General features: G+C 42.1%; 1 protein-coding gene across 3 annotated transcripts in view; it reads right to left on the minus strand.

Moving 5' to 3' along the window:
- LOC137420927 (exportin-7) overlaps nucleotides 1-16,365 on the minus strand; it is a 319,100-nt gene that overhangs the window by 144,945 nt on the left and 157,790 nt on the right. For all 3 annotated transcript variants that reach the window (XM_078772182.1, XM_068106440.2, XM_078772184.1), the window contains exons 23-24: nucleotides 9,865-10,079; nucleotides 5,947-6,088 (exon numbers count right to left, since the gene is read on the minus strand). In XM_078772182.1, coding sequence (XP_078628308.1) covers nucleotides 5,947-6,088; nucleotides 9,865-10,079 — 357 coding nt within the window. The remainder of the gene's footprint in view (nucleotides 1-5,946; nucleotides 6,089-9,864; nucleotides 10,080-16,365) is intronic.

Raw genomic sequence — 16,365 nt, forward strand, 5'->3', positions numbered from 1 at the left:
TGCTCATTATAACCAGATAATATACGGCCATGGGGAGCACAACTTAAGATTAGGGCATGGTGACGATGCCGCATGGCCAGTTTGGTCTGGATCTGGTTGTCGATTTCTGAGAAGATTTTTCAATGAAAAAGCAATATTTGGGGCAAAATCCCCTAACCTCTTTAAGTGAGCAGATGCATAGCACAACCACATGAGACTTTACTGTGCTGATGCATTTTACCAAATTTGGTCCGTATCGCTCAGGTAGGTGTGGAGAAGATGTTTCAGTGAAAATGAGGGATTCGGAGAGTGGGGCCCATGGACCCCTTTCCGGGGGAGATACGTCCATGAGAGCACAACTTAAGGTTAAGGCATGGTCCCGGTGCCTCGTGGTGAGTTTGGTCTGGATCTGCATTGCAGTTTCTGAGAAGAACAATTTCATACTTTTAGAATGTTTCGAATGAAATACCAAATTTTTGGGGAAAAAACCCCTTTTACTTACATTATCAGGGGCACATCCCCATGAGACCTTGCTGTCCTGATGCATCATCCCAAATTTCGTCCATAATCGGTTGGGTAGTTTATGAGGAGAACATGTTTTAATCGAATGTTAACAGGCGTAAGTACACGTACATTTTAATCAAATCTTAACAGGCCGGACACCGGGTCCCACTCTATGACGTTATTTCGGAGAAATAACCCAATAATACAATAAATATTTGATCACACAAATTCTATGAAAAGTAATTGAAAAACAAAACCAATGCAGAATGAAGGAATTGTCTCGCTGTTGAAGGCAAGTGTAGATCTACATTATTGGCAGAAAGGTAGAGCAATGGAGTTCCACGTGGTGCAACATGTAAATTTATATTACATTATCAGGATAAAATGGAACCAAATTAGGTGGACAAAATAGTATTTGATTAACAGAATTCTACAAAATGACATTACTTTATTGGCATTGGAAAAATTTGGGGTGAGGGAGGAGAGGGGTAGGGTACTAAGGACAAGGCTGTCCAAGGAGAGTACCAGATCAACATTTGTTGGCAGCAGAATACAACAACTAAAAATAGGGGCAATACCCATTGGTGCTCATCTGGTAGAAGAGAGCACAATACCACACTGACTAAAGGTATTTTAAACAGTATCATGGTATTTTAAACACATTTCAATGGTTTCGATTTAAACCTCTCGACCCCCTTAGACACCGATTTTTCCAATGCCATGGACAAACTTTGGTACATCACGGGTGATGGAGGTTGTGATCAAGTTTCATCAAAATTGTGAGTGTAGTTTCAGAGAGAAAATACCTATTTTAGGGGGTCAAACCCCCCCACACACCGACTTAAACCCTGATTTTTTTTCTAATTCTGTGAACAAACCTTGGTACATCACGGGTGATGAAGGTTGTGGTCAAATTTCATCAAAATCGTTTGTAGTTTCAGAGAAGAAAGCAAATACCTATTTTGGGGTGGTCAAACCTGGACCCACTTTGACCCCCGGTAGACCCTCTTAAACCACGATTTTCTTAATGCCGTGAATAAACTTGAGTTCCAATATACCAAATATCGTTTTAGCCAAGTTTGGTCACAATCCCATCAGCAGTTTCGGAGAAGACGGTGCAAGTGTTTACATACAGAGTGGGGAGGAAAGGGGGTGGGTGGAGATGGCGATGAGGAAGGGAGCAAACTTTATGCAGTTTAAGTTTGAAGAAGAAAAGACAGCAGACTTAAAGCAACGTCCAAAAATGAATTATGTCATACAAGCAAAAGTACCCATTCCCAGCGATGGGAAAATTTAGGTCAATCAATATCCTGCTTGTGAAATAAAATTTGGCATCAACATTATTCATGCTTGTTCTCCTGTCATTTAAAAAGTGAATCTTGAGCTTTGCCTGCATGAGCAGCCTTTCAAACGCAGCGCGGGAAGCGATTGAAAGGCTGCTCATGCAGGCAAAGCCATAAACGTGAGACAGCCAAAGACACGGATAGACACCATGGTTCACAATATACTTGGACCCCAACATTTGCAGTTCCAACATTCGCGGACCCCGCGTATTCACGGTTGATAAATTGTGACGTGCTTCTACATTCGCAGTCCTGTGTCCCGTGGAATTCACGGTTTTTGGCGGGTGCAAAAAAAAATCTTCATAAGCCACGAGCATGACCTGTTCTACATTCGCGGCCATGTGCTTCGCGTTTTCAAGGCCAAATCAAAATATTTTTGCCGCGCTATACGCGAGCTTCGTGGGATGTCCCACCAACTGCGTATCACCTGCCCCTCCCTCAGTGCACGACTTTGCAGCACCCTCATTTGGGTTGTCTTCAGACTTCAAGGAGTTAATTGGATTTAAATTCTTCATCATCATCATCATTTGAAAAGTTCTGTGTATTTGTGTAAATAAAAATTTGAAATGGTACCTGCTGTTGCTAATTTTTTTGTTTCATGGTACGATACGGTTAAGCACTTTAAATAAACTGTAAGCACATTCCTTCGATAAATTGGAAACGGTACCTAACTAGTGTTGTTGTTTTATTATGAAACTCTAATCATGTGCATTCACAGTTAAAAACATATTAAACTTTACAAACATTTCCCCTATGAATCAGGAACCGCCAAGAACCATCAGGAACCTATAACCTACCCCCTTTTTCCCCATTGACAACGACACGGCATACATTTGCAGATCTTCATCGACATTCGTGGATTTTCCTCAAGATTAATGGGATTTGCCTCAACATTCACGGATTTTGAAATGCCAGGAACCTATCCCCCCTTTCTACGTTGAAACAATGCCCCCACATTCGTGGTTCCAACTTTCGCAGCATTTTCCAAGAACGTATCCCCCACGAATGTCAGGGTCTGAGTGTGGATATAAGATGATATAAAGTCTCGCCCATAATGTGACAAGGTGAATCAAAATGAAAATTGAGTTGACTGAAATTGAAGGGAGTTATGATAATCAAAAAGTTAAGTGAAGAACAACCAAGAAAATCAATATCGTTAAAGGGTCACAAAAAAGAATTCCACTTGTATGGGGGGAAAAACCTAACTTTGCAAATGGTTCATTCTATTTCCGAGAATTCTCAAAAGTGTAAAGGATGATGGAAAACAGGCAGCGCAATCTGAGGGGGAAAAAAAAAACCCATTACAAGTGTGACAAGCAGTCACAGCAGAAAAGCCATTTAAACAGAAATATATCTTACTCTCTTCCTGGTCTTTTCTCCTCCCCTTCCTTCGCCTCATTTTCCTTCACTCTGATGTTAAGTCACTGATGGCATATTGAATGATCCAAATTAAATTTGCTCAAAGTATCCCAAATGTAATATATGGCGTCAAACGGTAAACAGGCCGAGCCAAATGCCTTGCATTTTAAAGCTTATTTCTTGTCTTGTTGATTGATAAGGCCTTAAGGCGGAAAGATGTGCCAACGAATGAAGGTTTAAATAATGGCTTGAACACTGCCTCCTAGGGGTTGCTGATAATTATTAGTAGAGAACTCTCTCCTCCCTCCACTCTTTGCTCTTTCTTCTTACCCTCCTCACCCTCTCTCTTCTCCTCCCTACTCTTCATCCTCTCTCTCCTCCCCCTTCCTCTTCACCCATTTTCTCCTTCATCTTCACCGTCTCTCCTCCTTCACTAATTTTTCACCTTCTCTCCACAAGACCTCTTCCATCCCTTCACCCTCTCTCTCCTCTTCCCCCTCATACTCTCTCTCCTCTTCACCCTCTTCTACACCCTCCTCATCCCCTTTCGTACATTCTGATGCACCAACAGTGCTTTGATGCTAACATGCAATGCACAGGGGAATGAGGAAAAATAAACTAATGTGAAGGAAGAAAACGTCAAACGTTGATGATGCTCATCAGACTCTGAAAACAGTTACCTTGTCATTGAAGGGACCTGTCCAGAAAGACTTAGCCTTCACAGTGATATAAACACAGCTTTCAGCTAAAGAACAGTCTGATTCGATAACAAGCACAATTATTATCCCCCCTTTGAGGTTTGAAAAAGCTGAAAACGGCATTCATTTTAAAATGACAAAGCTGTTGAAGGGAAACTACAAATCACAAAAGGAAGGAAAATATAATAGTAATAATAAAAAAATACTCGCCCAACAATTGTTTTCCAAGGACTGTTTCACCAACGGTGCGTTTACGAATGCAATCAACCGTTTCAGATGTTGTATGTCAATCGAGAACTCCTTGCGACTATTTGGAACATCCACAACGACGAGCTGCTGCAAAGTCCAAGCAGTAAGAAACTTCCTGATCAAGAGAGCCAGACCTTGCTTAATTAAACTGATGCCAGTGACGAAGTGACGCACAAATCCCCTCCCCCCAAAAAGTGTGTCGTTTCACCGGGGAGCAGCTCTTTACCGATTTGCTCAAATTCAGGAAGTGAGGGCATTACAGAGATCCCAGGCTGGCCTGACAAGGGCTCCAACCGCAAGGCTGCATCCAGATAAGACGGCTGTACGGGCGCTGCCTAAATCTAAACCACCATATTAGAAATGGCAAAAAAAGCCCTCCGACAGGGATGCACACTCTTGCCAGAATTCCAACCTTTTCTCGTATTTAGGAAAAAGGGGGCAGTGAGGGGAGGGCCGAGGAAGGGAGGAAAGGCTTTGCACAAGGTAATTAAATGACCATAATTGCACATGATGATCAAATGTTGTATCAATTATATATTTGTGAACATACGATACGTCACAGAAATAACATAATGGAATACAGATACCAGGGGGAGTGCACCAGTTTTGAAAATGATGTATGTCAATATAAACCAGTATATTGAAACAAAGAGTAGAGGCTGGTCTGACTGACACTCTGAACCATTAATTATAAAAAGATGTGCAATTCCTTATTGGCCATTTATTCAAACATAAAAAAGTGGTGAATAAGTCATTTTGATAGGCCAACAGAGTTAGCCAGGTTTACTTGAATCACCAAAATACATGTTGTTCAACACTGTTTGAACCTTCTTCCACTCAACCCTGACACCAGACGAGGCTCAAAGATAACCTTTCTCCAACCAAGATGATGTGGAAAAAGGGGACACCAACAAAAAAAGGGAAATCGAGAAGTAAACATTCACGACCAGAACCATCTGGGCTTCTGCTGAGGTTTTTCAGGGAAGAGCTGCGGTTTGTGAATGCCGGTGCTCATCTCTGTTGCCTCGCATCCATGCACATCCCCTGCAAACCACAGGTCGAGGGCGGTGTAGCGTGCATGAACCACACATTAGATTCATGGCACTTGAGTCACACTGGCCACTTCTCAACCTTGACAGGCCAGACCCACAAGTTTGCAGCCTTGGTCGGCAACAAGAATGGCTCAGAATGAGGTTCCACATAGCAGAAACATAATCCACATTGATCATGGACTTGTTTATGTTTCTTCTGAAATTTTGTTTAATGAGATTTTGGGATGCCAGTTTGGCCAAATTAGATATATCAACTCTGCAGATTAGTAGGTGTTATGCAGTAGATCGAAAATTTAAAAAAATCACAACATCTCACATGTTAAAAACATAAAAATCCCAAATACGAATTCCAAAACAGTCAAACACTAAATTTGCTTTTGGCAGTCCAAATGGGAGATGTAAAAGCCTCCATGAAGATGGTGAAAACTGGTCAAATGCTACACATTTTGAAAAATGTCATGGTAAAAAGCATCTCAGCTGTGTGTACAATTCCAGACAATGAAACATAATTATTTACACAAGTTGGAAGAAACCCACTGTTCTGGCTCGAAGGCAGTTCTGTCAATGAAGGTCAATATAAAAGCTCATGTCAATCACTCTATTTTCTTTCACTTCATGGCATCACCAAAATGGCGACTTGGCCCACCTTAATTTTTTTTTAGCAAAAACAAAATGGCCACCTTGGTGAAGAAGAACAAAATGGCTGACTGCCAACCTGCAAGTTATTTGCCACTGTCAGAAATGCCAGTGAGTAGAACACACCTAGAGCTGATAGTCCTTCGGAAATCGATGAAAGGATGTAAAGAAGAACAGGAGGCTCCAGGCTGGCCAGGAAATTCATGTGGTCCAGGGTGAGGCACTCGAGCAGTGGAGAGAAGTACGACTGACTCAGCTTAGGGTAATTCTGGAATGCCGATATACATACAAAGGGCACAAAAATAACAAAACATTAGGTAGTTATTTCACAAATACTATTTTATTTGGACATTTGTGTGGGAAGCAAGGGTGGTGGGGCAGGTGCAGATTATTACGCTTGCTCGATCGATTAAACACCAACTCAGAGCACTAGTACAATATTGGTTTGAAAATGGGATGTGACTGAAAGAGCAATCAAACAGGGTGATGACTCTCCAACAGGGTACAATATTGCCAGAGATATTTTAAGTGTTCTAACCGCTGACTGATTGACATTAATGTTCAGCACCTTCCAGGTGTCAAAGAAGGCTGAAATTTGGCGTGCCGACAGACAAATTTTGGTGAACACCCAATATATACTATGCAGGAAAAGGTATAAGGTGACAAGGGCAATGGAACTATGGATTTCTAGCTCAAAGTGAGATTGGCTAATATTTCTGTGGAATTCAATGTTTGGCATTCATATCAGACCCAAGATGACGTGATCATAAATTTAAATCTCATGCCTGCTAATGTCACTCGATGGACGTGATATAATTACCTACAAACTACTCCAGTCTTGATCACTGTAGAGTTAAAAAAAAAAGCAATCCCTAATGATGATTCTGTTTAGGGAGTGTTTTAAAGTTTACTTCTGAAACGCTTTGAAGATGAAACATATGCTAATGGCACTTGTTTAATGCCAATATGCCTGTTGGGTGTGAAGTTAAGCATGTAAACAGGTCTATTTGCTAAAATCAAAAGACTGCAGTTATACATTATTAAGCTTCCTCGTATAGGATAGGGAGAGCCAACGCGGAATCCCAAAGACTGCTTGGCCTTCAAAGATGTTCTTGCATCATAATAGTGTACCTGCACTAAAGTTGTGGATCTGATATTCGATTCGTGTGCTTGACCTACTTTTTTTAGAATGATGACCTAATTAACAAAAAACACTTTTTTGATCGATCATAACTTGAATAATTTGAGTTCAGTTTAAAGGATAGAATGTAGATTGGGACACATTTTCTTAATTTACATTCTATCCCTAAATGTTGAAGGTCAAGGTGATATGGTGGTCAGAACAAAATATGGCCATCATTGGATCGCTGGGGAGGCTTACCCTTGACGATCGCTTTGTGATCACAGATATCTAGTAAAAACAACTGATATATCTGATGCATAAAAATAGAAAAAATGGTCTGATACATAAGTTATTGTTCACACTCAGAGATTTATAAACTAACAGTTAACAGGTTGGCATGATCTGAACTGATGGCGCACAAGGCCCGGAAGCCAGTTTCAAATCCCAAATACTCAATGTATCGACCCAAGGCTACCAATGTCCTTGTAATTCACAATAAAGTACACCAATGTCTGCTGATGTCTTTGTTCGGCATGTGATTTATATACAAGCTCCACAATGATCCTCAGATCAGTGTAAAACAGAAAAAAAAGAAAAAGAAACAAAGATTAATCACCTTCGCCACCTAAGGTGGAAGGAGGTTATGTTTTCACCCCTGTCTGTTTGTCTGTTTGTTTGTTTGTTTGTCTATGAACAAGATATCTCAAAAAGTTGTGAACGGATTCGGACGAAAGTTGGCAGAGAGGTAGCGTATGTGACAAGGAAGAATTGATTCAGTTTTGGTGAAGATTTGATTCCAGATCCGGATCAGAGAATTTCAAAAGTGATTTTTCACCATTGAGTGATAGGGCTAAAACCGATACATAGCATGATATCTCGAAAAGTTATGGACGGATTTGAACAAAACTTGGTGGACCGATTGGGTGAGTGACAAGGAAGAATTTATTCGATTTTGGTGAAGATGTGAATATGGATTCGGATGAGAGAATTATTTAAATTTTTAATGATTCTTCACCATTGAGTGATTGGGTGAAAAGCGATACATAACATGATATTTAAAAAAAATTGTGGACGAGTTATAACTAAAATTAGGGATGAGTTGGTTAGGCAATAATAACAAGCCGATTAGATTTTGGTTCAGTTCTGGATCCAGATCCGGCCCATCGGTGGGCTACAAAACGTAAACTGTTCAGCCTAGCGGAGGTATGCGCTCTACCAAGTGCCGTTCTAGTTTTGATTGCAATATATAGAGGAGTTTAACGTGTACAAATTTGACCAAAACCAACAAGGAAGCTTCTTAAGTAACTAGTCACAGGAAAATTTTCTAGAACCTGCTCAAATCAAATCAGACACCAACAAATATTTACAAAAAAGCATGTAAAGTGTCTGATAATGCCAAAAATAAATTATATATATATATATATATATATATATATATATATATATATATATATATATATATATATATATATATATATATATAAAAATACTAGCAGAAGTACCCGGCATTGCTGGGCGGGGGAGGGGAGGGGGAGGGGAAGGGGAGGGGGAAGGGGAGGGGAACGGGGGGGGGGGGAGCGAGCCCCTTGGCAAAGCAAGCGATTTTTTTTTTTCATAGCGTCATAACGTCATAGCGTTCATAGCGATTTTTTTTTTCATAGCGTCATAGCGTCATCTCGTTCATAGCGTCATAGCGTTCATAGCGTTCCATAGCGATTTTTTTTTTCATAGCGTCATAGCGATTTTTTTTTTCATAGCGTCATAGCGTTCATAGCGTTCCATAGCGATTTTTTTTTTCATAGCGTCATAGCGATTTTTTTTTTCATAGCGTCATAGCGTTCATAGCGTCATATCGTTCACATAGTGTCATCACGTGATCGCTCTGAGCGAATCAGTGCCCACCTGCTCTGATTCCGTGCGCTGAAATGTGCTGAGGTAAATATGGATCGTCAAATATTTTGAGTTCGGCCATGTTCGTCCCAGGCTCAATGGCCATGTCTATGCCAAATATCAAGCACGTAAGCCTCTCCGTTTAGGAGTCTATCGGTGACATATGTCTCTGTCTCTCTGACACACACACACACACACACACACACACACACACACACACACACACACACACACACACACACACACACACACACACACACACACACACACACACACACACACACACACACACACACACACACACACAGTGTTTTATATATATATATATAGATATACAACCTGCCATGGTTATAGTCTTTAAATTGATAACCTGAAACTTTTGACAATCGCAAAATAGACAAGAATCACAAACCACAAAATGTTCACTAAAAAGAAAAGAATTTGCAATACTGGCACAATTATTTCAATTTCCTCCCTACCTCCACATCCTCCCTGCCCATACCCCACCCCACTCATCCCTCATTACCAATGTTAAAGAAAAATCAGGAATCTAAATTGATCATAAAAGATATGACCACAACTGCCATAAAACGCTGACAGTGGTGGGTGAAATACGGCAAATTGCTGGCATCAAGTGAAAGGTTAAACTTTTTCGATGACAGAGGAAGTGCCAAGCTGGATCGGGAGATGGACTTGGGACAGGAAACCAAGCAAGTGTTTGTGTTGGAGCTGAGATTCCCGTACAGAGTGCAGGAAAGCAGACGTCGAGGAAAAGATTTCTTACAGCAGCGCAGGAGCAAGACAGGGAATAGGGTGGGGGTGGTGGGGAACCGTGTGGAACAGTGTGGAAAGGGCAGAAAACTGCAGCAGGTCGCACTTAACTAGCATTGGCCTGAAAGAAAGGCTCGTGCTTACAACAAGTGGACAAGGCCCTCTGCCTGGGTCGAGACAACTCAAACCTCCCAGAGGGATGCAAGGGCAGGCCGGTAGGGAATGAGGGATGGCAGTGTATTGCTAAGAGAAAGACACACCAAAAGGTCGGTGTGGGGGATGGTCAGGAGCAGCTTGACAGCAGTCTGCAGGGCATTGTCCAGGGCATCGTCGCCGTACAAGCGAAAGACACCAAAGTTGACGTAATTTCCACAGAGAGCAGCCTTGAGAATGGAGAAGCAGATGGAGATCCCCTTCAGTTTTAGTGGGTAGAGTTGATCTTTGGGCACTTCACCCAGCGACAGGATCCTGTTCCCTGGCCCAGACAGACAGGGAAAAAGGAGAGAGAGAAATCAAGAAGTGGGGGGTGAGGGGTGTGAAGATATCTGGGAAAATAACAATGGAAGTTTTGTGACTGCACACACCCTGGCCACCTGTAGCAATAACTTTGAGGAGAGCAAGCAGGAAGAGCTTTAAAAGCTGGGGTGGAAGATGAGGGTGGCACAAAGGCAATGGAATATTTCCTACTCACTACAGACCAAAGATTTAAAAAGCTACAAAAAATAAAAAAACAGTCTTGAGTTGTGTTGTCGAAAATACTCTCACCAGCAACTTCTGGCATCAAAAGTAAGACAAAAGGTCATTCCGCATCTCACCATCGACTGAACTGCCAATCAATGGATCCAAAATTTGAATGACAACAAATAGGATTACTTTCTGTCAGAGCTGCATTGGAACCCAATGAACCACTTGCATTTCTGGTGCAGCCACAATCTTACTTACGTTGACAAAATCCTCTCACTTTGACGAAAAGGACGTCCAGGCCGATTCTGCTATGCCTTTTCATCTCCCTCATTTCGAGAGATAGATAAAGGTATATCAAATACCTGGTTTGCAAAAATCACCCCCCCTGAGGTAAGCAACATAAAGGAAGGTAAGGAAGGTGCATGGTCAGAATCGATGTAATGTTACTCAAACTGAGAACAGTCTGTGAACAGAGGTGAGATGAATGGTTACATCGAGAAGTCAGAAACATAATGGCTCAGAATCTCCATGAAGATAAGGCAGATTGGCGATTTATGGCACTCAGTTTGACAGCAAATGAAAAATAAATCTTTAGGCTGTTGAACGGCATCCTCATCGATACACTGTTCTCAAATACCCACCCTGTCTTTACAAAACTAAGACAGCGATCATGTTTCTCACTTATTCTATTGCTTTGGGGGCCATTCAGTGTTTACAAGGAGGGGTTTTAGGAACCCACTCACTCCCACCCCAAAAAGACGTTGTGATTCTATCCATATTCTGACAAGTCAAGTGCCTATCTACAGGGTTTAATCCCTCCACTAAGCTCCAACAATACACGCATGTATGTGCACATGTCCGGACCATCTCCAATCAAGCCATTATCAACTCACACACCACCCGGGAACACAGTTGTATCTTGGAGGAGAAATAGAACGGCTTTAAAAGGCCACATTTGACGCATTTATTTTTGTACCAGCTGTCACCAAAGCCATAATTTTATTTCAATAAACCCAGCTTTTGAATTCTTTCTGTGACCTCTTCATCCATTCAAGAGTTCGATTCAACCCACTAATCGCCCAAAAAATGTGGTTTCAACATGACTGTGCGCATGTGGTTGGTTGTCATCTCCATATGTGGATTTCAGAAGTTTGAATGGAGCCCTCCCTGATCACAAAGGATCCACCTTTGTGTGTGTGTGTGTGTTTGTGTGTGCATAAAAATAATAATAATAATAAAAGGATACATGCATATATGTGTGTGTGTATATATATATGTATATATATATATATATGTATGTATATATATATATATATATATATATATATATATATATATATATATATATATATATATATATATATATATATATATATATATATATATATATATATATATATATATATATATACATATATATATATATATATATATATATATACATATATATATATATAATTATATATATATACAGACTTGGCATTTAATATGGAATATTTTTTTTTTCTTGACTTGGGTTTACTTTCTTAGCTCAGTATATCAATCTGGTGAGTTTCTTTTACACTTTGGTGATTTATTTGTTAAAAGAACCATGTCACTGATTGTCTGTCGCAGCAAGAAGTCAACAACAGGATTATATCACAGGTGGTGTGGCAAAATGTACGGACAGGTGCATTTGATGATTGGCTTCACAGTCGGGTATACAAGGGTTGTTGCGTTCTGTATTAGTGGAAAACAACTGCTGCACGTCTCCAAAAGCTATTGCCGCTTCCTCTGGAGATGGTCCGTCAACTCGACAATGCTGTTTGTCATGGAGTGGTGGCTTTACGAAATTACGGCATGAAACAGCATGCTATTGCTCGGCAGTATGGCATCACTCAAGGTCAGGTGTCAGAGATCCTGAAACGAAATGCTCAGAGGGGTGTCCCTACTCCAATACTGAGGCCAGGACGTCCCCGCAGAACCACAAGGAGGGATGATCGCCAGCTGCACCGGTTAGTCCGCAATGGCCGTACCAAGTCAGCTAATCAGCTTAGGGCTGAGTGGCAGCAACTGACAAATGTGCCTGTATCCAGATGGCTAGTCAACCAACGACTGGTTCAAGCAGGCTATCATGCCAGGCGTCCCCTGAGAAAGCCACGCCTGACCAGACAACACCGCCAGTGCCGATTGCAGTGGGCCAGATAGCACCGTCAATGGCAGCCAGGACACTGGAATCACGTGATCTTGTGACGAGTCTAGATTTCTGGTCTGTCGTCAAGATGGCCGCGTCCGAGTGCACAGACAAGTGCATGAAGCCTACAACAAAGATTGTATAGTGCCAAGAGTCCAAGCTGGAGGTGGTGGGGTGACCGTTTGGGCTGCTTTTCATGCAGGGGGCAAAACTGACCTGGGTGTTCTGAATGGAAACCTGAACCAGTTCAAGTACAGGGCCATTCTGGAAGAAACATTGCTTCCATTTGCTCGTGCAGCCATTCGAGGAAACTTTGTCTTCCAAGATGACAATGCACGGCCTCATCGTGCTCGCATGATCCAACACTTTCTTGCTGACCGTGGTGTAGAGCATATGGAGTGGCCTGCCATGTCCCCGGATATGAATCCGATAGAGAACTTGTGGGCAGAATTAGCGCGTCAAATCGACAACTTGGACCAGCAGCCGACCTCTGTGCGTGAATTGCAGCAGACTATTGTCACTGCATGGCAAGCGATTCCTGTCCAAACCTTGGCAAATCTCGTGAACAGCATGCCTCAACATGTACGTGCTCTCCTGAATGCTCGTGGGGGTTACACTAAGTACTGAACTGTAATTTTACTGTCCGTAATCCCAGTCGTAATTTAACTTTTGTTTTTGTTAAAAAAATTTTTGGCTAATGTGCAAAATAAAGAGATACTTCTGGAAAACGTACAGAAGTTTAACACAGTACTGTCCATGAATTGAGTTCGATATCAGTTTACATCACTTTCAAGGATCAATTTATTTGTTTCGAAATGTCAAATGTGGTTTTTGTTTCTTTTAAAGGTCACATTAACAAAATCTAGAATAATTTCAACATAATTCCAATGAACTTTTGGTTCTAAGACATCTTGAAAAGTAAGTTCACCCCCACAAAAAAAATATTCCATATTAAATGCCCTGTATGTATGTGTGGTGTGTGTGTGTGTGTGTGTGTGTGTGTGTGTGTGTGTGTGTGTGTGTGTGTGTGTGTGTGTATATATATATATATATATATATATATATATATATATATATATATATAACATATAATAGTTCTTTCTAACCACTGACTGAGAGTAATGTTCGGTACCTTCCAGGTGTCATAGAAAGCTGAAATTTGGCGTGCCGACAGACATCAAAGGTGTGGTAATCACAGAACAGAACCTTCGGAAAAAAAATCATGAAATCACATGATTTTGATGAAAAAATATTCACGGAAACCATCGGAAAGCGTCCATAAATGAAAATGTATATGTAAAAAAAAAAAAAAAAACCACAAACGCATTTGTAAATAAAAAACAATTGATACCAAGCAATTGAAAATTGCAATTTCTATAACCGTAAGCTGTGAAATAAAAATCTCAATAAAAATTTATGGAAAAACCATAAACGTGCCTGTAAAAGAAATAAATAAATAACTTACATCGATATCTCACAGAATTGGTTGGTGATGCTTGGCGATAATCTTAAAGCTTATATTTATTATGTACCAACATGCAGTACGGTTTGTTATTGCTGCCACAATGTGTAAGCAAACTCCACCAGTACATGTATATATGTAATATATATATAATTATATATATATATATAATTATATATATATATATATATATATATATATATATATATATATATATATATATATATATATATATATATATATATGTAATATATATATGTAATATATATATATGTAATATATATATTGTTACGGTCCACGGATAAGGATGTTGTTTGCCGAGCGAAGGCATCGCGGCCGAACAGTTGTTCCCCGACTAAACCCGATTCACCCAAACGTTGGCCGTATCGCGCCACAGATCTTCAATGTGGAAAAGACTAAGACGACGAATGCAAAGAGGAAGAAGAAGAAGAAGACGTACAGAAGAGTAACGGGGTTTATTATTATTTACACACACATAAGCAAAAAGAGCAGTCACGATTATTTACAGGTGACATGAAAACGCAGGTGACACAGTGAAAATTACTAGCTTATACAGACTTAGTTTACTACCCAGGACAGCACGAACAAAACAAACTCACGTACGCAAATGGATGGAAGGGTAGGAATCGTTTGGAGGGATGAGCAGGTGGGATCACAGGGCACAGCGAGCAGGTCCACTCCGGGTGGGAAGCGAGGAGCCGGCAGCTCCTTGTATTCGGCTTCACAGCGCACGCCGGCAGGGTCACTCGGCGGGTTGAAACGGGGCTGGTTGAAGCGGCTCTTTGTCAAAGGCTTTTCGTATCTCTCACGCAACTCCGGTGCTACTCTGAACTCTCTCCCGGTGGACTGCCAACCCTCCTACGCACTTGGACTCATCTGCCGTATCTCTTGTGTGGCTTGTCCCAGCGATCGTCGCACCCTTCCCTCCAAACCTTCAGCGCGGGTCTGACACGCCCCCTTCGGTTTCGGTACCGCCCTCCCCCCGTGCTCTGTTTCGTGACCTTGTATGGTAATCCCACGGGCTTGTCTCCTTATTTGGGCATGGCGCCGACGGCACGCCCCTCGTGGCGAGCCACGGGCTTGTTTCCTTATTTGCGCATGGGGCTGAACAGCCCCGCCCTTCGTGGCGCGCCCTGGGCTTGCCTCTCCCAGGCGACCCCGCCCCTCCTGTTCAAACAGAGCACGGAGCACATATTCACTATAGCAGCGAAATGAGAGGGCGTGCACCCCACGCTTGTGAACTGCTTTACCCGCAGATGGAGAGTTTGGCTGGGAAATGGAAGTATTGAAGGGGAGCTATTCTTAATTGATTCAGTGCAATGGAGTGTCCTTCTAATGGAAGACAAGGCCTTACTCTAAAACACATAATAAGATATAAGCTACTGAACAAGGGTTTTATCGTGTCCTTCAATGTGGTGTTTCATGGAATAACTACCGGGACGCCCTTTTTACCTTTACACATCTCTGGAGGCAGGAGGGGCCATATCCAACCAATGTTACACAACAATTTACCACTACAATACACACAATCAAAAAAAATGCAATCCTCATATCCGCAACACTGCACCCTCCTCCTCTTAGGCATGTCCCGGGCCTATAACTTTAATTTAGTGTGACACGTAGGTGTAGTTCCCTCTACTTTTAACCTGACCCTGAGTGCGACAGTTTTAAAACATAAATAAATGTGTCCCGCTGCTCCATTGCACCCTGCCTAACAGACTCTCGCCCACAGTTAACCGATTCACGAAACCATTCACGAAAGCCCGGGGTGGGTAGTGTAAAGCCAGGTAGAGGGCATAGGTAAATTACATGGATATTGACACCTGTGGTGTGGGCAGGAGCAAGTAGTGTTTTGTAGGGTGCAGTAGTCTGTGCAATGGCTGGGCGTGTGGCTTAATTAGTGCGTATAGTTATTGGGGCACTCCGCCACTGGTAGTTTGTCGGCCAGGTGAGGCCGCATGTAGGCTCTGGGAGCCGGTTAGTTGTAGTTTGTGAGTGGGGCCCGAGGATCCAAGGGAAGCACCCGGGTTGCCCGATGCCGAGGTGGGCAGAGAGGGGGTAAGTGCCAGGGAGGGCCTTCCCCGGTTTGGTAGTCGCAGGAGCAGGCAAGCTCGGGAGGCGGCTTCAGTGGCGGAGGTGCACAGGTAGGTAGACCTGCTGGTGGAGCCACACGACCCAGCCCCGAAATTGTGCGAGGGCACAGTGTGAAAATTTTTGGGGGTGAGACCCAAATTCGGAGGGCACCACAGTGTGGGCAATGGGAATTCGGGTTCTTAGAACCACATAGTTTAAAGAGGCCGATTGGCAGGGTACGACCCCGGGTAGTTTAAAAGAGTAATGTTACTAGAGTAGTGAGGATGAGAAATCCCTTCGCACCACACACAGCCAGTCACCAAGGAGGACGAGCTCCACACCGAGGCT

The sequence above is a fragment of the Myxine glutinosa genome, chromosome 2 (assembly GCF_964187855.1).
Source record: "Myxine glutinosa chromosome 2, kmMyxGlut1.1, whole genome shotgun sequence".
In the NCBI taxonomy this organism is placed as follows: domain Eukaryota; kingdom Metazoa; phylum Chordata; class Myxini; order Myxiniformes; family Myxinidae; genus Myxine; species Myxine glutinosa.